The sequence below is a fragment of the Lepisosteus oculatus genome, chromosome 17 (genome assembly GCF_040954835.1).
Source record: "Lepisosteus oculatus isolate fLepOcu1 chromosome 17, fLepOcu1.hap2, whole genome shotgun sequence".
In the NCBI taxonomy this organism is placed as follows: Eukaryota; Metazoa; Chordata; class Actinopteri; order Semionotiformes; family Lepisosteidae; genus Lepisosteus; species Lepisosteus oculatus.
The window spans coordinates 2,866,379-2,890,137 of NC_090712.1; the positions used below are offsets into that span (position 1 = coordinate 2,866,379).

The 23,759-nt window shown below is 41.4% G+C and overlaps 1 protein-coding gene across 2 annotated transcripts in view; it reads right to left on the minus strand.

The window, feature by feature from the left end:
• The window catches only part of acoxl (acyl-CoA oxidase-like), an 84,687-nt gene extending 61,574 nt beyond the window's left edge, over positions 1-23,113 (minus strand). Inside the window, exons 1-10 of one of the 2 annotated variants that reach the window (XM_015362471.2) lie at positions 22,500-23,113; positions 21,553-21,652; positions 20,423-20,506; positions 18,242-18,328; positions 17,209-17,307; positions 15,261-15,375; positions 14,705-14,791; positions 13,797-13,869; positions 12,289-12,421; positions 10,059-10,093 (exon numbers count right to left, since the gene is read on the minus strand). In XM_015362471.2, coding sequence (XP_015217957.1) covers positions 10,059-10,093; positions 12,289-12,421; positions 13,797-13,869; positions 14,705-14,791; positions 15,261-15,375; positions 17,209-17,307; positions 18,242-18,328; positions 20,423-20,506; positions 21,553-21,652; positions 22,500-22,621 — 935 coding nt within the window. In that variant the 5' untranslated portion in view covers positions 22,622-23,113. The remainder of the gene's footprint in view (positions 1-10,058; positions 10,094-12,288; positions 12,422-13,796; positions 13,870-14,704; positions 14,792-15,260; positions 15,376-17,208; positions 17,308-18,241; positions 18,329-20,422; positions 20,507-21,552; positions 21,653-22,499) is intronic. The other variant, XM_006638468.3, reaches the window with a different exon arrangement.
• Between the last annotated feature and the right edge of the window lie 646 nt (positions 23,114-23,759).

Here is a 23,759-nt window from a genome sequence, read left to right on the forward strand (position 1 = left end):
TTCAAACAACACACCAAGGATGACCCTTTTCATTCCCATTATTGGCAATGGTCAGCTACAGTGTAATACAATGGGCAGTACTGACCCATGTCATGACCCGGAACCAGATCAAAACCCTCCTGGGGCTATAGGTAAATATATAGTATTTCAGGGCTGCTACACAAGGGTTCTGTGGGTATGTGCTTCCAGTGTATATATCCCTCGATACCAATGGGTTCTGTGATCATGAAAAGGACATCAAGCTTGGAAATTACTGCTAAATGGTCAGCTACTGTTAGAGAACCAATGTTTTTCATTAAGACTCGCAGAAAGCAAAACCACGACTGACACTTCGTCAGAACATACAGTCAGAAAGGGTCCAAAAAAGCGACCACTTGACTGTTTGGTTGCAGGTAGCTAACTGATCCCAATAACTCATCCAGGTGTTTTTTTGAAATAAGACATGTTATTGGCATCAAAATCATGGCTGGGCAGCTTGTTACAGATCCTACAAAAAACTTTTTGGCTTCAGTAATTTGTGGTTGTCTAATGCATTTAAAGCAAAGGCGGCTGTTATTACGCATACAAAGCAGAACCACATCAGCCCCATATAATCCTGGGTAATTGTGAAAGGCCAATAAAATTGCCAACATGGATGAACCACCACAAAAACCCCTTTGCAAGATTTAGCAAAACAGCTACATTCCATCTGTAGAATTGTTTTAAGAATTAAATTTCAGTGCTTAGATACTAAGAGCCATTAACATATGCTACAAGTTTCAATACTTATTTGTTGCATTTTTAATATCCTTCTGTATACACTTCTGTATCTACTTGATCTGCATATATAGGTTGTAAGCAATCGATTAACATGTTAGTGAGGTTGATATAATCAGTCACAGAGATGTATTACTGTACATAACCGTAACCCTGGGGTTTGGGTTAGAGCAATGTTTCAGCCTGTGGTCAGATTACGTTTATTTTTACAGCAATCCAATTAATATATAGTACAGGTTGGTTATTATGACCTCCATCACTCTATTATTACTTTCTATTTCTTTGATAAAACATTTTTAATACCACTGTAACCCCTAATGGAAAGTGTTGCCAAGATTTAGTAATTAAATGGTAAGCTTAAGAGGCAATACAAATTTGTTGTCGAAAATATATAGGTCGTATTAGTTCATTATAGGCTGATGTTCTCCAAACACTGCTGTGCTACTGTGCTTCTGCAAAGCATTAGGTGTTCAAAAATACTTTATATCAGCTGCCTTTTCCTGTTATTTAATTTCTTAGAAGTTTCATATCCTTTGGTATATGTTTTTTAATGACATGTCAGTAGTCATTTCAATATAATTAACTATTTACAGGGTGTCATGCACCTGGCTGTCTATAAAACGTAGAAGTCTGATGTCATTTTTGAGAAATAAAGATCAAATGATTCCACCTTAAGGAAAACACTGCATTAAGGATTTTCCATCTATTTTTTTTAATTTAGCGAATATTCATCCTTTTTTCTTACTGTTGTGATTGTATCCGACAGAGAGTTGAGCATCTAAGAATTGCGCTGAATTCATTTATGCAGGTTTGCCTTTCACCTTTGATTTCAGGTCAAAGGTGAAATTCATGGTGAGAGAGACTGAAAAAATACTGTATCAGTAAGTGCAAGGAGAACTAGGACAACCAATATACAGTAAACCTCACACTGACTTTATAGAAATACAGCATATATTTCTGTGAGGGCCACCCAAAATGAAATTCCCCTGGGTAAAGTCAAACTTAATTCACATGAGAAACACTGACACTTCCGGTTAACCTTGGAAAGTAAAGCACAAATAAATCAGCTAACAATCGGAGCCATTCTGCAAACGGAGGCACAGTCTGGGCACAGCTTAGAACAGAAAGGTCCTGTCCAACAGAAACTGATTTGTGAGCACAGCGAGTCCATTTCAGCCACATGCACAGATTTTAGTCGAAAATATCTAAACCTCATTTTTTACTCTTTAAACGATATTTAATACAAAGTAAACATTTCTGAAGAACCTTTGAACATATGGTGCGCAAACATGGACAAGTAGCAGTTAAACGTTTGATATACAGTATATCTGTTAACTGCAGCGAACTTACTGTATAAACAATTCAGTCTTTTTTACAGAGTCAACAACAGTTACAGTATAAGAATGTGATCTATGTACTACTGTTGAGCTCATACAACAGTTCATACAAATTCCATGTGATACAATTACATTATTTTGTCATTCAGCTGTACCAAATGCCTATAAGTTAACTGATGAACTGCCTTGGTTTAGTAGTCTGCAACTTTGCAACACGTGTCAACAGAGTCCTATAAACTGCATTTTCCTGTAAATCAAGAAAGCTGGAGGCTGAATGACTGGAGTGTGTCTTTGCAAATGAAGATGCTCTTCACAGGCCAATTGCCGGATGCTCAAGGCACTTCTACTCAAAAACAAATCAATTTGAAAAAAAGTGGATATGAAAGAAGATACAAAAAAGCAAGGTTCCTTTTCAGATTGTGGTCTAACATTTTGAGTTTTCAAGAGATGCAAATCCACTGCGATTAGAAAATGGCAAACCTCAAATTCAAAGCAAAAAACAGGCATCGTTTTTTGTCAGCAACCAGAGCAAAACAGAAAACAGGCTTTCCCTCGTACTGCACTCCCACACAGCTAGAATATCATCAAATGGTCTGCACTTATTTCTTATCTGTGGCACATCACATCATGTGGTTTCAACATATAAGATGATGATCTCAAGAGAAAAGGTTTAAATATCAGATGGCCTTTCAAAATGCTAGTGCTTCCTGAGACAAGGGTACAGATTACTACAGTGGAGGGCTGGATGGAGGGTGGGCATTATTTCAGACAACTGCACATCATTTTTGAAAATCAAATAAACTTCTTTGGCTCGATAGTTGTCAAAACATTTCCCTTTGGTTTGGCTCAGAACGTCTGTGATCAGCAAGAATCCAGTCTTGAAATTCTACTGTTACGCAAGGTACCTAGCTGCCAATACTATAGAAGAGGAACATAATGTTGTCAAGACTTCACTCATTTAAGACAATTCTTTAACATAAGCCTGACCTGTTTTCTTCTGAAACTCAATTTCAGCCCCAACTCCCTGCTTACTACCAAAACAGAAGTGTCTCCTTTTTTTCAAAATCTAGATTTTGAGCAGCTCTATCACCCTTTAGCTCACAGCTGGCAGCCCACTGAAGTTAAGCAAGTGTGAGCCTGGCCAGTACCTGGATGGGAGACCTCCTTGGAGAAGCTCAGGTTGCTGCTGAAGTGGTGTCAGTGGGGCCAGTAGGGGGCGCTCACCCTGTAGTCTGTGTGGGTCCTAATGCCCCAGTATAGTGACGGACACACTACCGTAAAAAACAGGCGCCGTCCTTTGTTGAGATGTAAAACTGAGGTCCTGACTCTTTGTGGCATTTCTTGGAAAAAGAAGGGGTGTTACCCCAGCATCCTGGCCCAATTTCCCATTGGACCTTACCACTCACGGCCTCCTAATAATCCCCATCTCTGAATTGGCTTCATTACTCTGCTCTCCTCCCCACTGGGAGCTGGTGTGTGGTGAGCGTTCTGGCGCACTATGGCTGCCATCGCATCATCCAGGTGGGGCTGCACACTGGTGGTGGTGGAGGGGATCCCCATTACCTGTAAAGCGCTTTGAATGGAGTGTCCAGAAACGCACTATATAAGTGTAAGCAATTATTATTAGATTGAAAATTTCAGCTTGCAGTTACTAAAGGGAATCATGTCTTGTCCTTTTTTTAAATAAAGAGCCAAGATGTTTGGAGAACTCTCTGAAAATGTTTCACATTTTGTCTAGTCAAAAAAATAAGGCAGAATGGACAACCATCTAAAAGTAAATATTACCCCTCTCCAGTGCATCATTCAACTAACCCTCTAGCAGAAATCCATTCTTCTGTCTATGCGTAAGCAACAATAAAGAAAGCACACGCAGAGTGGTGTACAAGACACGGCCACAATATCCCCGACACTGAAACCATAAAAGATGGGTTTATTCTCAACTGTTCAACACTACCAAGTGATTCAGGTAAGGGGCTGTGTCAGCATGCGTAGTCTGCAAAGGAACAAGTAATAGGTTTATTCCCTGCTGAAAAGAGAAGAGAGAAAACGCAACGTTTCGGCTGTGAAGCCTTCTTTAGGCGTCTTCTTCAGGTGCGAGTGTGAAGAGCGTCTGCTCACACCTGAAGAAGGCTTCACAGCCGAAACGTTGCGTTTTCTCTCTTCTCTTTTCAGCAGGGAATAAACCTATTACTTGTTCCCTTTGCATTACCAAGTGACGCCACTAACAGAAGGACCTTGGCACATACAAAGGCTCCCGTCTTGAAAACTGCAAGCAAGTATCTCAACAGAACTTGCCACCCCTCAGCTCTCCTACAGCTGTCAGAGGGAACATCTGGAGCAGAGCAGAGAGGGGAGACCCACCGATGCAGACAACAGCAGAAGTGATGCAAAGTGGATTGTGAAGAATGAAGCCTTCTTTCATCGGCTACCTGCTGAGCCTTTCAAGTTCTTTTGTTAATGGCTTTTATATGAATAAACCATAGCGACTGCATTCAAAAATTATTAAGCTGGGAGCAGTTTATTAGCCAGACCCAGGCAAAAGCTGCTAATTAAAATCACAGCAAATGAAAAAAGCACACAGTCACATTTTAAGACCAGTTATGAAGAGGACTGACTTTGAAAACTGCGAAGTTTGCAACGACACAAAATATTCGGCGCAACTGAGGAAAAGAAGTGTGAAAAACACTGACGTACAGTAGCCCTTAATGCCGACGTAATGGCCGTGCATTCTCATTTTCTGGTTAAAAACATCCTCTTGACAAGGTTATGGTGACAGAAAAGTGCAGAGTTAAGTACAGATGTGGTTGAGAGCAACCCTTTGTGTTAGATGCTAAGTTGCACTCTACACCACAATGCCTCAAACACCTGCAGAACAGACCACCACATCGCTTATCTACGATGTCAATCACCGAGCTGAAACAGGTGCCACGAAAGCCTGGGAAGAAGACAGCAGTCTAGCTTCAGTCGACACAGATCCCATAGAGATTTTATCTGGGAGGAACAACTGTAAAGGCCTCTAAACTTGAAGAGTCTGGTCTCACGCACAGTTTTGCTGCTGTGCTCATCTCCTGTACGTACAGATCCAACAGGGGCTAAAGCCTGGCTGTGTCACAAGAAAAGACTGATTTAGCTTGTTATACAGATTTGTTCCCTCTATTTGTCAGTCTAAAAATGGAGAAAAAAAAACTCCCCAACTGCCTACACTTGTGTTAACAGCTCAAATTAGTAGCGATGCGATACAAATGCGATAGCCTAAATTACACACCGTCACATCCTTCTGAGTGCTTTTCACACTACCCAGGCTGTGACATTGCAATACGAAGGGAAATTTATTCTCCACTTTCTTGCAAAAGTTGTTGCAGAAACGTAATCAGGCCCCATTGTCAGCTGTTCAAACTAACCTACTGTACCTCCTGCTCTAAAGGTCTGCTTCTCTCCCCTAATTCAGCCAAAATCCATGGACTTTCCATGAACGTTTCCCTGCTTGATTCCTTATTTTCACCATCAAGTGTTTGTCATCTGGGGTGTCCCCATTGCTGTGGCTTGCAGTCAGATTTCCCCATTCCAGCTATTGAAAAATCCCCCGCGATGATTGTGGATGAACAGGAACTGAGGTAAAGGCATCTTTCAGTAAAGCACAGAACCCACAAACTACACTTTATCACCTGGAAGTCTCCAAGAGCTATTGTTCTCTTGCAGCTGACCAACAGACAACAGGAACATAATTTTAGCCCCTCTTATACGGCCTAAAATGAGCAAATGAGGGGGCTGTTTGTAATTGAGCTCAAGAGACAGCTAACAGCTTGATTCTGAGTGTTCACACTACAAACACCCTTGCGGGGAAACTGCAGGAAAGTAATGTACCTCTTTCTTTTGATGTTCTTCAGAGGTCAATGTGAATGCGAAAAAAACGGTCACAAGACATGTAATCAACATTGCAACATATAAAAAATGAAATGACAGTGAGCAGCAGGTGCAAATCATAACAAAAAAGAGTGCTGAATTAAACATTATCTCCCTTTCACCATTCCATTACTTACACTGGCTAATGTAAGAACACAAAATGAACCAAATTAACCTCACAAATCACAAAATGCAAAAAAGCAATTTAATTTTCTTTAATATATATTATGAAACTCTAAATAGAACTACAAATGTATCAGCTACCTCAAAATCATTAAAAAGTCTTAGCTGCTGTGAGATTCTGAGACTTACTAAAAGCTGACATATAATTTCAAATATGCATCTCTGCAGAAGCAGTGCAGAACAGCTTCCAGCACACGACAGCGCGTCACTGTAGCCAATCGAAGGAGGCAGAAGATTTGTATCAGAGACATGGGCCACCTGCAACAGTCCAGGCACTGGAGTCCAGTCAGTGATGTCAACTGGCTCCTGCTACAAGCCAGTTTGTAGCAATCTCACAGGGAAGCACATCTTTAAATCGGGAAAAAAATCCAGCACCAAGCTTCCTATCAAGGATTTCATGGAAACACCTGCAACTCCTAACCAGAATTTACCACGTTTTATCTCCTGCCCTCAGTCTGCCAGCTTCAGAAGATGCCTTTTGTATGCAGGCTGAAAGACCTGTTTAATCAGATTACACTTCAGTTTTCTTCAGTCAAATCAGAAGATATTAGGACATATAAAGGAAAAATATATTAAGAAGAAATAAATGGAGGGGAATATAATGGATTTAGCAATGCAAATAAAAACAAAGAAACAGGAATATAAAATCATGGTGCCACTACCAAGCAAAATAGGAGCAGGACTTCAAACGTTTAGTAACAGCAACACAATTCCCTTAGGAAAATAACACTTATTCGCTTGTACCTCAATGCACCTTTAAAATCATACAAACGTAAAAACAGATGCTAAAAAGCCATTGTATTTCACAGGTGTCACAGGCAAAACAGGAAGGTGCTCACAGCTGCATTCAAATCTTACTGACAGTGAAAAACTGTCTCCACCTTGACTGCCCCCAGACAACCTCCAGATTATTTTCCAACAGCATGCCTATTTCTAAATCAATACTCATTTAATGTCAATTTTCTATTCCTTTGCCATCTTTTCTTCTGGATCTATATCTTTAAGCTCTTCTAATTACAACCGCCCAGGTGTGAGACATCATGTCAGCGTGTATTTTTGCTGGACTGGTTATAGGCAATCAAAAATAATAGCAGAAAACAATATACAGTAACAGGAAATGCAGAAGAAGTAAACTTCTGCTTTAGAGGCACTGTACTCTGACTCAGTTGAGGAGGAAGGGAGGAAGGGTTGCTGTTTCTTAGGTCCACACATGACACCTGCCTGGGCATTAACACAGCATGCATAACGCTTTCATCTCCCAAAATTAAAATGGTACACATCTGCACTAAAAACAACTCACTCCCTGCTTCCCCTAGTGTCAATCATGAAAATCATGTGATCCTTTTTTCCAAATAATTAACATAGCTTCCCAGCTGGCAAACTTTATACCTACCCTGGGCTGTACAATACAAGTGCGCTCTGGTAAAGATGTGCACATTGCAGAATCATGGAGATTAAGTGCACATGTCCATACAACAACAACACACAATGGCTGAAAGCAGCAACATATAGCCAAACATCTCAAATTTAACATTCATCATACTCCAAAAACAAACATACCGGCAGGTTCACAGGAGATCCGTTAAAGTTCATACTTAAGATTAAAGCAGAGCTGGGAAGAAAGGCATAACTGTTTTTTACACAACGACTCAACGACGTTTAGTGCCAGTTTATAACACATCTTCACAGCTTTCCTTCAAAGCAATCTCTCGATTCAATTAAAATAATTCCGGTTATATAACTGTGGTGTTTTTTTTTGTCTTTCTTGGTGTGCAATTAAGGACCACTATCGTAAACGTGCAATGTTCATGCAATAAGTGATTTCCCTCCAAATTATGAAGAGAGGCATTCTGTTTATTACTCACAGAAAGTATTTCTTGGGTGCAGGTGTTGTGTTTTTGAATAGGTTCTGTCCTGACAGGGCAGCTGAGCCCTAGACACTGGGGGCTGCTGAGACTGTGAGCAGGGGGAGGTGTTGTGCGCTCTGCGCTTCACAGATTCTGTGTGCAGGAAGTGTATCCTCCTTGTGTGGGTGGTGATGCTGCACAAAGGCGCTTACACTGCTGCCAAAGGGGGATTCTGGGGATACCATGTGTCAACCGCAGAGATAAAAAACCCAGCCCCCAGCCCCCAGCCCCCAGCATGGAAAGTTTGTGTGCGGACACACACAACCAGTCTGTATACATCTACAAAGAGAACAGCAACAGCCATGGAAAATATCTCACAAAATAACTTTTTGTGTGTGTGTGTGTGAGTGTGAAACTAAGAGATTTCACTTTTTAATTGAGTTCGGCTTACATTGAAACAACTTTTCTTCTCCACCAGGACACTTCATGTCCTATGGCTTAGGGAGTTTTTTGTGTTTTGTCGATCATGAAATGGCCAGCTGACTGCTCATTGGACATACTGTAGCCGAGTTTCCCCACTCAAAACAGCACCATGTGTGGAAGATGCATCCGAGAGAGAGAGCACAAAGGTGAAAGGGCTGAGCAGACACAAAAGTCAGAAAACTGCTAAAAAGGAGAGAAACTGCTTCAACTGTATGACCGGACAGGATATTCCAGACAGCCACAGCACTTTATATAAGGAATGGTCAATGGTTTTCAGTTCCAAAAGTACAGTCAATTGTCTTATTTCTATGTTTCTACTGTACCAGCTTTCCTCTGAGACAACAATTTTCAGGACTTGAAATTATTCTATCGATCTTGCCTCAGAGCTCCCTCTCTCAAAGACTAAAAGGGTTTTATTTCCATTTCACTGTCTGTATATGAAAAATATTTCTAGGCCAAAAATGAATCTCCTTGCTCTTCTCCAAACAGATACCACATTGTTGTGATGTGGCTGGCAACCAACTTAGTAAGCAATCATCCAAATGAGGTCCAGTATGTTGACATTACCTGATCTCCTGATCTAAACAAAATATAAAATACAAAATACACACAAACTGTCTTTCAGAAATTCAGAACGGAGTACAACGTTTCTCAATGGAGAAAAGAGCATTGAAAAGGGTGAGCACTGAGCTGAAAATTGAAATGAAGTAGAAATATTAAAATGTGGGCATCCTTACAGAGTAGATCTTTGGTATACTTGTGTTAACATGTGTGGGTTTAGTCCCTGACAATCATGGTGAGTGTGTTGGCTAATTCCCCCATTGAAGACACTTCAATCCCCTAGTAGGAATGACTGTTGATGATCATTTATTTATTATAAGGAGAAGAGCAGTGTCAATTTCTCAAAGCTGTTATTAAACCGTGGTCGCAAAAGTAAATTCATTGATTGACTGAATTAAGCACAAAATCGTGAACAGTACAGCAGAGATTTCATCAGAGAAAGTTTCCATTGCAATCTGCACGCAGAGTTAACAGGTCAGTAGTACAGTATTTGTCAGCAAAACCGTCTTGAGGTTGAGAGCAATATTTCTACTGGATTAATAGAGCTGTATTCACAAGCCAGTTTGTTTACAATGTAACAGGGCCACTTCACCTCACCGGAAGTTTTGTTGCCTCATTCTGAATCGCAGAACATGGTGCTGCGCAGACCTAGACATGTAATCTATTTTGTGGTATAAATTGGAGGTTTAACAAGTTGCTGTATACATTTTACTTTTATGGTAGTCTGAAATACACTCATCAATTCTGATACTTTCTAACGGCAAAATATAAAAATAGCATTGCAGTTCCCCTTAAAAGACATTTTCTTTAATTTTGCTTTTTCTGTCTGTAAGTTAAACACAGTTCCAAGACAAGAACCATTACAAACCACATAACAGAAGTAATCTCCATATGCTCTTTTCCTTAATGCAATTTAAGGATTTTTTTATAGTCCTGCCTGCAGAAATAAAAAATAAAACTGAAAATTAAAGAAGGCTGTGCACTGTACCTGTGACTGTAGCGAACTGCAATGATGAGGCCAAGCTGGAAAAATAAAAAAAACATTACAGATTTTTTCAGAATTATTACCGTGAACACCAGATTGAATCAGCATTAGAACGACACTCAGTAAAGAATTTGGCCTGTACTGCATTTAAAAACACAGACACACGCACAAGTCACAAAATCAGAACCCAGAATTTAAGGGCAACTTCTCATTGGATTGATATAAGGAACCTCTGGCAAACAGGAACCCGACACAGGCTGGTGTCATTATACAGCCACGCAGAGGTGCTGGAATAATAAACGAATTATATTTTATGAAGTGCAGCACCAGTTATAGATACCTGACGCAAGTGCTCAAAATCTTCAAAGGTGCTGACAAAGCCAGTGCTTTCTTCAGAATTTTTTCAGAATGAACAGTGAAAAACAAACTAGAAGGCACAAGTAGAAACTTCACGGCAGTATATTTATAACCATAAAGAGAAGGCACATCTTTATCCAGGGTGTTGTGAGAGTGTGGAATAAACTACCCAGTAACTATTGGCCATTGAAGCCGATACCCTGCTTTCTTTCAAGAAACAACTGGAGAGCTTTGAATCAATGAATTACTTAAATGGGCTTACTGGGCTGATGGAGTCCTTTCTTCTGTTTTAATGTTTTAGTGGATCTTTGGTGTTTTTATCAATTCTTGCATTTCTTCTGAAACTCAGCCTTGCGATACTAACTAGTTCCTTCCCCTATTCCATTCTTGTTAAATGGATTATTTGATTTATGATCGAAAACCACAGCCTTTGCCCAAGTGTACACTCCGTTCTTTGATTCCTCTGATAGAAAACAACTTGTTACCCAGGAATTTTACACTTCAGTGCCAACCAGCAGGGGCTGGGGAACCAGACAGGAAGCTGAACTATTTTGGTTTACTTAGATCCTCAATGAGGTCTTTTCCTTTAACCTGAAAGCCTACAATATTTTCAAGATGCAAACTCTTAACTTAAATACCAGTATGATGGTATCAAATGATGACGTGACACTGCAATTAGTTCAAAAAAGGATAACAAAACTGAAAAGGTTCATATGAAAACCTGGAAAAATATTTGGGAAAAAAACTTGGTCAAGTCTACCTGTCTATTTGTTCAAATTCAGCAATGAATTCAGACTGAAGAGGAAGGAGGTTGGAGAATCTTGGATGTACACTGCTCTCTAGTGGACAAAACACCAAACAGCTCCTGACATCTGTGTGCAGTTAGAGAATCTACCTAACTTTGAGTACCAACTATCACTAGCGCTGTTGCTTCGGTAGGTTTTTATATGAGCTCTCTACAAGCTCTTCAGCAATCAGCTGTGCATTAAGTCCCACAGAAACTGTGGAATTTTAAGAGGCTTTCTTCTCACAACTAGTTATTTTATTTTTGTGCAGCTAACCTCGAATACAAACAGACCCCCCAGAGACAACCACAAGCCAACACTTAAAACTTGAGAAAGTTTACAAAACTGAAGGAATACCAGGCCTCCCATCTTGTCTGCTTGGCTGTGATTAGCTTGATTCAAGATTCTCTTTTAGTTTTTTTCTTCAAAGATCCCAGAGGTACACAGCAGATACAACAATGTGGCTGGTTAGTTGTTTCTTTTCCATAAAATAAGAGGTGTTAGTGGGGCCAGCAGGGGGCGCTCACCCTGCAGTCCATGTGGGTCCTAATGCCCCAATATAGTGATGGGGACACTATACTGTAAACAGGCGCTGTCCTTCAGATGAGACGTAAAACCAAGGTCCTGACTCTCTGTGGTCATTAAAAATCCCAGGGCATTTCTCGAAAAGAGTAGGGGTGTAACCCCAAATTTCCCATTGGCCCTTACCATGGCCTCCTCTATGAATTGGCTTCATTACTCTGCTCTCCTCCCCACTGAGAGCTGATGTGTGGGGAGCGTTCTGGTGCACTATGGCTGCCGTCGCATCATCCAGGTGGGGCTGCACATTGGTGGTGGTGGAGGGGAGTCCCATTACCTGTAAAGTGCTTTGAGTGGAGTGTCCAGAAAAGAGCTATATAAGTGTAAGCAATTATTATTATTATTATTATTATTATTATTATTATTATTATTATTATTAAGTGCAGCCTCCAAATTTCACCCCTCAATAAACCTATAAATGTACAGCTCTGTCTACGGGCCTTTAAAGCATTGTTAAAAAGAGCACCTGCGAGCTGCTGCCCTGCAGAGAAGTGAGATCGCCCAGGTCTCACCTTCATGGCGGCCATGGCCTGGACAGTCAGTGCCAGCCTTGTGGGAGTCAGCGCAGCCAGCATCGCGCTGAACCTGGCGCCCTTGCTGTTGATGGGAGAGTGATAAACCCCAGCAGCCGAAACTGAGCCAAACCTGCGTGAGGCATGAGAAAAAGGCGTTAGAGAAATAGTGAGGGAAATGGGAACATCCTTATGACGCGGTATTCCCTTGCTCAGCTGCATGAGGAAGACAACAGGGAGAGAGGGCAATGGTTTATTATTTATTAGTTCAGGGTCAGTGTGAACGATACACCCAGCAGCCACATCACCCTGCAATTCACAGCTGGCAGCCCACTGGAGCTCAGCAGGTGTGAGGCTGGCCAGTACCTGGATGGGAGACCTCCTGGGGAAAACAAAAGGTTGCTGCTGGAAGAGGTGTTAGTGGGGCCAGTAGGGGGCGCTCACCCTGAGGTCTGTGTGGTCCTAATGCCTGTCCTAATGCCTCAGTATAGTGGCAGGGACACAATACTGTAAAAAAAAAAGGCTCCATCCTTCGGATGAGATGTAAAACCGAGGTCCTGACTCTCGGTGGTCATTATGAATCCCAGGGTGTCACCCCGGTGTCCTGGCCAAATTCCCCATTCCCCATCATGGCCTCCTAATAATCCCCCATCTGTGAACTGGCTTCCTGACTTCATCACTCCCTCCCCGCTGAGAGCTGGTGTGTGGGGAGTGTACTGGTGCACCAGGGCTGCCATCACATCATCCAGGTGGGGCTGCATCCTGGTGGTGGAGGGCATTACCTGTAAAATGCTTTGAGTGGAGTGTCCAGAAATTGTAGGAATTATTAAGGAATTAAGAACACACAATGTCCTCAACTACTTCTTTTTTCTAGTTCTTTCTTTAGAGCAAAATTAGTTTCACTCTTTCAAAAAAAATGCTTTAGATTTTTTAGGGTTTATGGGTTAGCCTTCTTTATGACAAACAATAACAACAAACATAAAACAGTGGCAAGCCATTAACCCTTAATAAGGGACACAGCAGGGGATATCCATGTAATGGATTGGATTAGAGGTTAACAGTGCTTCTGCACAATCTCACATGGGTGTAATTAGTCTTTGATAAAGGGTGTGCAGGGGAAGAGTGTTTGTGAGTGCTGGTCTTTGCCGTCTTCTGAAAAGGCAAACAATACATCCTCTGGACATTACTTCTTTGTGGCCACTGTGAGCTTTTGTGTGTGAAGTCCCTTGTGACTGCACTATGTTACATTTTACCATTTCCCCTGTGATTTACCATTTTTACCTGATTTTTAAAATCACAGTGCTTTGAGACAGTTCCATGCCCTCTATTTTCCACAAATTTTCGGCTTCCTCCTTCCCTACTTTTCACAGATCTCTGAGGTAATAGTTGTCTTTAATAATATACTATTCGGCAAAAACAACATAAAACGGACCATTGCTCGGCTAACATTCACGCGTTGTGTGGGTAAGTACAGGTGGCTCCATCCTGGGGCCGAATGACATACTCACTTGCTCAGGAGGTTCTCCCTTGGGATTCGAACACTGTCGAACACCAGAATTCCATTATCAACTCCGTGGAGACCTCGGGGGAGCAAATGGGAAGAAACTCACTTTACGGAGAAATTATTTTGAAAACATAATAAATCAAACAAACCCCAATAATAAAGCCAATTAAAGAGTGAAGAGGACTGGGGTGCGAGATAAGACATTATTTCACCTCTTAAGGTTATACACCACATAATCACACACATGACAGCGCCTGCCAAACAAACTGAAACCACACCAGTTTGATTCTTCTAACCAAGACTTTAACTAATTTATAACCAAGCCAATCATTTTATTCCCCTAAACTAGGATATAGCATGTTGTGTGTGGTGAGCCATTCTAAATAGTCTGACTACCATTTAAACCAATGATAATTTCCAGGAACCCAGATCAGTAAACATTCTTTAAATTATTATTATATTTTGTTTATAGAAGCCTAAACTTTACATGATTATTATTTGCTCTGTTGTAATAGCCCTTTGCATTGTTTCTTTTGTACTGTTTTTGTTTTCTTAAAGTGCTTTAGAATATAACCTTGTTAGTCCAATAAATTTACTTCTGAATTGGACTTTTCAAACAGACACCCAAACCCTAACCTCAGTGACCCTACACCTATCGTCAACACATGCACGATCACAATAAAAGTGCTGCCCATAGTGCCGTCCTCCACGCTCATAAAGAGTGAGCAGACAGGTGGGATCTCATTCTTGGAAAAATCTCAACCACCTGAGTAATACACAAATGGACCTCCTGTCCTGAAAAATCACAAGACACAAACCTCAGTTAGCACTGCTGGGGTATCCTTGTCCCAGCAAACCTATTTGCGGATACTCTCTCACACAAATTCTTGGGAGAAAAGCCTCGGAACTTACCTTCTTTGTGTTGCATATCGATGGCAGTGACTCCTGGGTACATATTCCCATTCTGATCTCTGATAGGTACGATGAAACAGTGTGGGCCTGACAAACAGGAACAAGCAGAAAAAGGCAAAGAATGTTAATCACCCATGCACCCAGTCACTATACTAGTTAGCTCTTAATGCAGCACCAAAAACAGATTTCTGCAACTTTCCTGTTAAATCTTAAAACACCCAACAATTTTGATTCTTAACCACTGCCAAATTAAACTTAATTCATATATTTCGCCAATACAGCTGGTTTTATCGAGCCCTTCCAGTGACAATGCTGACAGGTAAGGGCAACACACGAAAGTTACCCTGGCAGTTGTTTTCTACATAATCTTACTCAAAGCTCATGAAATCAAAGTGAATTACTATTCAAACTATTCTTCATAAATGTACCTCTTCCATGAAAGCCAGGAATTAATTTTGGTCTTGATTGGGTCAATCAATGGGGAGACCTCTGGATAACTTGGAAATATTCCCACGAACAGGATTTGTGTCCAGACGAATTGGGTTTAAAGATTTACCTTGAGATTCTCCATTCATTATGAGCTGAGCAAACACTGCGGCGAAATTCCCTTTCATCGCGTTCCCTATGTACATTTTCTTGGCGTCTTCACACGGTGTGCTGATGATGAATTCCTGGAGGTGAATGCACAGAACAATTCCTTTTACAACGGCCATTTGTTGTTTGATGCAAACTGCAACTGTGCCCTGGTGATTTCCATTTATGTCAAACTCAAATACATAAAAGCACCGTCAGTATACAAATGTGCTCTGAAACAGCAACTCACAGACACAAAGGGGCTCAGTTTCAAGTCATCAGATTAGGGATAGAATTTGGCAGAAAGGTGGATGAACTCCTGACGAGAATGCAGCAGAACACAGCACTTTGAACCGATTCCTTTTATAATCACCTGATTTGTGCTCAGGTAAGGAATTAGGTGTGATCAGGTGGGAATCAGTGGTTCCTTTTATAATCAATCAGTTTATTATCATAGTTCAGGTGGGGAGCTGCGTCAGCATGCGTAGGCTGCAAAGGAACAAGTAATACTGTAGGTTTATTCCATGCTGAAAAAAAGGGAGAAAGAAAACACAACGTTTCGGCTTCACGGCTGAAACGTTGTGTTTTTTCTCCCTATTTTTCCAGCATGGAATAAACCTATTACTTGTTCCTTTGCAGTTTATTATCATTATCGTCAGAGAGAGGTGGGACACTGACACCTCTTGAAAAGCTACAACGTCTTGTTTCTTTATTTTTGCCAGACCTCTTATTTACTGAGCAAATTAATCGTTTGTGTTGAGGATACAGGATGTCACAGGACAGTTCAGCAAAGGTTTGAAATGAGTTTTAATTGGGGTTGAAAAAGTTTTATAGTCTGGGTACAGCTCTAGTCACCTTTTGTTATTACCATGAATGGGGGTTTGCATATGCATTAAAACTATGCAAAATACTTCCACGCTTGGCACAATGGCTTTTTCTGATGATGTTACTTCACTGCTTTTATTTATTTCTGAAATGTCACATACAGCAGGTGTCTGTCATTTAAAGATAGATAGATACTTTATTGATCCCGTGAGGGAAATTGCAGTGCAACAGCAGCTTAACACAGACAACACAGTCACAGTGTAACGAATGATACAATAATAATAATACAATATGTACAATACAATCAGTACAGTGAGGGGTGCACTAAAAGAGTTACTCACAGTCCAGGACACACAAAGAACAAACCAGAACAGGACAGTACGCAGAAAAATCGTATTTAACATATGAATATATAGATGTAAATATAGATATAAATGTATTGCACGGGTCCCTGGCATATAATGCACAAAAAAACAGTTGTAAACGGGAAAAGAAAAAGAACAGATGTAGCAGTGTGTAGATGTGTTCAGTCCAGAAAATGCACCCAGGCCAGGCCAGGTCAGGAATGCACGCAGGCCAGGCCAGGCCAGGCCAGGCCAGGAATGCACGCAGGCCAGGCCAGGCCAGGCCAGGTCAGGAATGCACGCAGGCCAGGCCAGGCCAGGCCAGGCCAGGCCAGGCCAGGCCAGGAATGAACGCAGGCCAGGCCACGAATGCACGCAGGCCAGGCCAGGCCAGGAATGAACGCAGGCCAGGCCAGGAATGCACGCAGGCCAGGCCAGGCCAGGCCAGGAATGAACGCAGGCCAGGCCAGGCCAGGAATGAACGCAGGCCAGGCCAGATTCAGGTCAGGTCTTAAGGCTGTAATTACTATCTTTTAAGGTAAATAATACATGTAAATTATATTGTTTACACTAATCCGCAACCCTTAATTATTACTAATTTATTTGATAACAATTATACCTACTTATATGTGTTGGCAGGAAAGGCTTTCTGCCGTGCACTCATGGAGGGCAGCCTGGTTCCCTCCCCTCCTGCCCCAGCTAGGAAGAACGAGAGACGTGCGACAGACGTGCCGGGCTGGGGAAAGTGGGGGGTGGCCTCACCTGGGAGCCTGACTCGTATCTGGCCTCAGTGAGAATCCCTCGCACGTTGCTGCCGTGGCCCCTCTCCGTCATGGCAAACATGCCGGTGAACTGCAGCTCCTGGAGTTTGTCGGGGTGAAACAAGAGACAGGGTGAAACAGCAAGGCCTCCATGTCCTGGCTTAAGACCATGTGACCCTAATACCGTGGCAACAGCCCCCTGTCCCATTACCTCACCGCCCCATCACCAGCTATGACAGAGCCACCCACTGTAGCAGCAGCCCACTGGCGCTACAGATTTAAACATACACACAAGAACAGCGTTTTTACTTCTGCAGAGGTCCATCTGGCTACATTTCAGCCAGCACGCCTGAATGAGGGGAGTTAGGCAGCTAGGGAGCTATGCAATTGGTTCAGGGTAGATACCAATTACAAACACCATTTGGCCTTCCAAGAGCTGAAAGCACATTTACAGATACGCCCCAGATAGGAAAGTGGAATCAATCAGCCCGTGAGGAGCTCAGCAGTTTCCAGGACTCCAGCACGCTGCAATCACTGGAAGCTGACATTTTGAAAAGGGTGCCAACTGAGTTTTATGCAGAAATAAATTGAAACATACAGACAAAAACAATTAAGTGATACTTAATTAAGAGATACTTAGATTAAGTGATACTCATAGTTTTTGATGTAAATATGGTGTTCTTCAGCAGATGAAAAAGTAAGAAAATAAATAATAATAAGCTTTATTTTATATAGCGCCTATAAAGGTGGCTTCTCAAAGTTTTTTACAGAAGGACAACAACAATAAAAATACACAAGATATGCACGAAAAAGTATTTGTTTCCTTACAGCTTTTTTAAAAACCGGACATGTCCTAATCATACAAGAAACTTCTTTGTTATGTTATTTTTATTTTCAGTGATGTATCTGCTTCATTTCCTGTCCTTGTTCTTCTCACATGAATAGAAAAACACAGCCCTCCTCCATTCCTGTCTCAGGCTGCTGAGATGTCACTGAAACACAGAGGCTGCTAAAGCCATGCGGCTGCCACCTACCCTTACAGGAAGATACCATTTTGTCTTCTGTTCAGGACTTCCGAGATTAGTGACGGCACCTCCGAACAGTCCGCATACAACCCCCATCTGCAATCAGACAGCGACAGCTTACACACAACACACAAGACCAGGGATTGACAGACTCAGGTCCCACGTGCCAAAGCCACTTCTAGCAAGCTTGTGATTTTCTCGGGAGTGGCCAGAACCATCAGAAATGTAATTAGAATGCTTGCGATCCAGTAAAAACAACAAAAGGCACAACCGCAAACACTGTATTGCTGGCGTGTGGTTACTGGCGAGGCAAACTGAATGGAAGAATGTCAATGAGCAGGGGTTTCTGTCCAGTGCTCACTGCTGCATCATTCGCAGTAAGTAATTTATTGCCTGCTGGGATCTGATGGTCGGGCTTTGCCCAGTGCTCAGCCACCTGCTCTCTTCAACAAATGGAAATCCTATTATTCCACAAGCGCACCACAGGAGACTTTAACAATATGGTATTATTAACAGTATTTTGGGTTTCTTCTGTTAGTCCTGATTGTCATGTTTCCAGTAACGGCAACACACAGAACGTGAAACAGCCTCACACGGCTGCTAACAGCTTGCTGTTTTCAATTCTGATTATACAGCTCTTGCTAATACTAATATCAAATGTTGATGAACAGACGCAGGTGGGAGTGACACTGTGTCACACAAACTCATAAGGGGGATGGGCTCTGTGTCTGGCACACCCACAATGGACAGTGACTCTACATTAGACACACCCACAGTGGGCAGTGACTCTGTGTTAGACATGCCCAGAATTGGGAATGGCTCCATATCAGACACGCCCACAACAGGGGGTGGCATTGTATCGTGTTCACCCATAGTGTGGAGAGACACTACCCATAAGGAATAAAGATAAGACTTGATTGATCCCGTAGGGAAATTGATGAAATAGTGTCTCTTTCTCAAGCACACCCACTATGAATGTCTTTTAAACACCATTTGGCCTTCCAAGAGCTGAAAGCACATTCACAGATACGCCCCAGACAGGAAAGTGGAATCAATCAGCCCTTGAGCAAGTCAGTAGTTTCCAGGACTCCAGCACGCTGCAATCACTGGAGGCTGACATTTTGAAAAGGGTGCTAACTGAGAAACAAACTTAAACGTACACGATGAAAAGAAATGAATAAGGCTGATGTTTCAACTTGTGATGCAGCACAATGGGCTGTGTAATTCCACAATAATCACAATTCTCTAAGAATTATTTTAAAATCTTAAAATTCAGCACTTTATTTAAAAAATAAATAAAGCACTCTTTCATGCCCTGGAGCATGTAAAAGCCTATATATTTAACATGTTACCAGATACTTTTGTGACCTGCTTGACAATATCATTCACCTTATTGTTATCAGTTTTTATCAGCTCTTAGAGCATTGAACTCCAATTCTATGTGTGGTAGAAGTCAAATGTAAACTAAACAATAAAGATATAAATTCAGCCTAAGGCAGGATTTAAACAACATTAAGAGGGCTTGGTGTTGACAGGGATTAACCACTATCACTTCAAATACGTTCCTAATTTTGTTACTTCTGAATGCCTTATTTAAAATATTGGATGTTGGTGGGTATGATTTAAACCAAATCTAGTGAAAACAAATAACTGGACTCCTCCCATTAATAACAACTCTTTTTCAGCTGTACTGACTCAATTCCAGTCCAGGATTGCTGATCAAGTTCACTATAAATTGTAGAAGCTACAGCGTAGTGGATGAAAACCAATATCCGTTTCTACAGTATATGAGTTCGCCATGATAAAATGTGATAAAAATGCACGGTTAAACACTGTGACTATTAATAACACTGTGCCATTATATTTTTTCAAATGTATGAACTACTGCAGCTCAAATAGCAGCAATCTTCTTTTAAAAGCAGACACATTTTAAAAATGAAATTCAGGTACAGCAACACTGAGACAATTGTTAAAGGGGACAAGTGTTGGTTACTTGCAAATTACCCTGCAAATTCTACAGCATTTTTTTTTTCACAAAGGGAGAAGACAGCTTTTAAAATTGTAACGTCTCTTGGCTTTGCAGCACAAAGCATATTTTTTTTCATTTTTCAGTTAGTCAGCTGTGGGACTGACTCTTGATCTGTAATCCGTGAGTCCCTGGTGAAAGGTCTTTGTACTAAAAGGCTGTACCTTCACTCCAGTGCCCATATCAGCTGCACATAACACTTCTGCAATGGCAAGGCTTTTCTGTATGAAGTCCCTCTTATTCTCCATCTGCAGAGGAATTAGAGATAAAGTGATCTATCGGACTGAAGGTTAGAGCTACTCAGAGACTGGTGATGAAGGACAGTCAAAGAGGTGTCCAAACTCTAATGAAGTTCAAAAGTGTTCAGACAGGAAAAAAGCTGTAATCAACAGCAAAATCTTCATGGAGAAAAGAGCTATGAAGAGAAATTTACTTTATTTCAGTTCAGTTTATTGCTTAAGCATTTTATTGCACTTGTACAGATGACAATAAACTGAACTGAACTCTATTTACACTCTGTTGTAGCCCTCTGTACTCTCCTGATAGTCTCTCTTACACATGTGTAGCAGAACATGTGTCTGATGGCTGCCCCTACCTCTCTTTTGTCCTTTCTCAGTTGTACACCTCATATCTTGAAAAGGAAAGCTGCATCTAGGGCCATAGGACAGGTGTACAACCCCCATTGTAAGAGCCTAGGACAGGCCAGCTTAATAAGGCCTGCCACATCTTAACAAAGGAGACTACCAGGCGCTTGTTGAAGGCATTTAAAAACCTGAAAGGTACTCAAAGAGTCAAGCTGGTCTCCATCAGGACTCACTGTTAAACAAGAGCCCAAGAAAACAAGCGAAAACTATCCGAGGGTGCATTTAAGACCGAAAACAGGAGGCATTTCTTTATGCAAACTGTTGTGGGTGCTTGGGACAGTCTGCCTTCTGTGCTTTTGTAGGAGATGCCCAAGCAGTCTCCAAGAAATAGATAGATAGATAATACTTTATTAATCCCATAGGGAAATTGATGAATATAGCTGTGAAAATAGCTGGGGGAGTTCCTTGAAAACACAACTAAATGAGCAAGGTGGGTTAAATGCATGCCTCTTCTTTGTAACTTTCCTCATGTTCTTAACTGCTCCCTAGGACAACACGTGTCTGATAGCTGTCCCTACCTCTCTTTCTGTCTTTCCAGACCAGACAGCCTTGCTACTGCAAAGCTCCTTTCATGTTCCTGGCCTGCGACGAAAGGCGCAACATCATTTTGGGCACTTTTGAAAAGCCATGTACAGTAGCAGACTCTGTACCTGCTCCTTGAGGTGCTTCTGAAACAGGGGCAGTTTGATCAAATAATGGAGTCTCTCAACTGTAAGGTCCCTCATTTCCTCCAGGCTCAGGTCATAACTGCTAAGCATAAAAAAACATAAGTTAATAATTAAATTTGAAGCAGCTTATGTGATCTGTGTGATGACAGTTTACAAAAAAATCTTGTAGTTCTTGGATTCTGGGTTTCATGCTGCACTGAGCTCCTTCTGTGTGGAGTCTGCATGCTTTCTCTGAGTGCTTCAGTTATTTCCTACCTTCCAAAGACATAATGGCTGAGTGACGCTTACAAATCACCCATGTACAGTATGTAACCCTTGCAATAGTCCAGACCAGGGTACTGTCCCACCTTGCATATTAACTTTGTTTGACGCTATCACCTTGTGGACTGTTTATGCTGAACCCCTTGTTTTTGCTGTTGTTTTAATATTTTTTGAGTGGGCAATGGATGCTGTTGCATTTTTTTAGTTAATTCAATTAAAGTCAGTTGTGTTGTTCCAAGTTTTTATATAGGAAATGGACGTGGGTTAAATGCATCTGCACACAATATTTAGGTTGTGTAGGCTGTGGGTGATCAGTGGAAACTGCAACTCAAGAGTAAGGTTCTTTGTACTGCTAAAAAATAAACATCTGAATTTTACAGTTTAGAAATGTCTAATGGGTCTGATTTTCAGTATTTTAAATCACTTCACAGTCCTTGCGAGAGTTAATGAATCTGTTAAAAGCCTAGATTCTTAATGGGACTCCGTACTTCTGCTGAGCTGCGTTGCCGTACTATGGAAAACAAAATCTATATTTTTCGATATATACTATACAATATATGCGCTCTCTATTTTCAGCAAAAAGAAACTTCTTAATAACGCACACTCTCTCCCCGTGTAACAGTCACAGACCTACACTCGTTTTCAAAGTAGACGATTTAAATTCCCACCTGCTATTCTGGAACAGACTGCATTGCGATATTTCCTGTCGCAGGCTATCCTTCAGTCTCCAGCAGCTTCCATCCAAGTATTTTGAAAGGCTTTGGGCACTTTCGGGACATTTCCCCGCCATAGTCTTGACAGAAATGCGTGACCGGAGGATCTTTTCCTCACCTGCTGCAATATTGTACCTAACCCGACTGGCTATGTCAGCACGACTTCCGCGTCTCGGTGATGTCACTGCGTTACAGCAGGCAACGATGTTTAGGAAATGAGAATAATCATTCAACAGATTCGAGCTACAGATATTCTACAACGGACTTTCTCTGTGGTGTAATTTAGGATTACGATTAAAATACCGCGATTACAAATAATAAAACTAACAATCATCCAGAAATAGCTGCAAGGCGGATGCATGCAAAGCGTCCAATTGCTGTTATTTCCACGGAAGACGCCTCCTGCCGTGACCTGGGCAGAAATTTTGCAAGATGACAGCGTTTTGACACGCCGCGGAGCTGTTGAACGGGAGCGCAACCTTTGTCAAGTTCAGAGACTTGTTTGATAAACCCCCCCCTCCGCAGTTTCGACATGAACACGCTGTGGGCAGAGCTGTGCAAATTGGCCGTGGAAACAGCGGCGTCGATTCTGGGGCCCTGCTAAAATGTCTGAATGAGAACGAGCAAAGGTGAAGCGTTCAATTTAAGAACCTAAAGTTATTTAAAAAATAAAAATTGATTTTTAATTGTGCAAAAGTACTAAAATATTGCATTTGTGCTACATACTATATAAGACTTGCACCAAGTTCACGATATGCATTTACAATACTGTAAAGACTGTTTCCTTACTACGTTTTTATTCACTACTCTACAAACTCTTACTGTACATCACCCGAGGGGCAATCAGGAATCACAATATTGGTATGGTCTGAGCCTCAGTTAACTCTGAACCAACATTTTCTAAATATAATAACCTTTGTTATCAATACAGTTTAGCTGACGAGAAAAGTTTGTCAGTGATCTTGGTTCTAACCACTGAACAAAATCTGAACCTAATCACAACACCTCAAGGTTAACTACAATATGTATGAGCCTATCCCTGACACCCACCGGAAGTGTTGCAGTAGCTAATCTATCAAAATTACCAATCAAATATAACTGACGCATAGTCAGGGTTTCCTTGTCATTTTAATATTTTAAGAACGACAGCTATCTGGATAGGAATTACATCACAATAATGTAAGCAAATTATGCCAGTTTTGCCTCATATGCTCT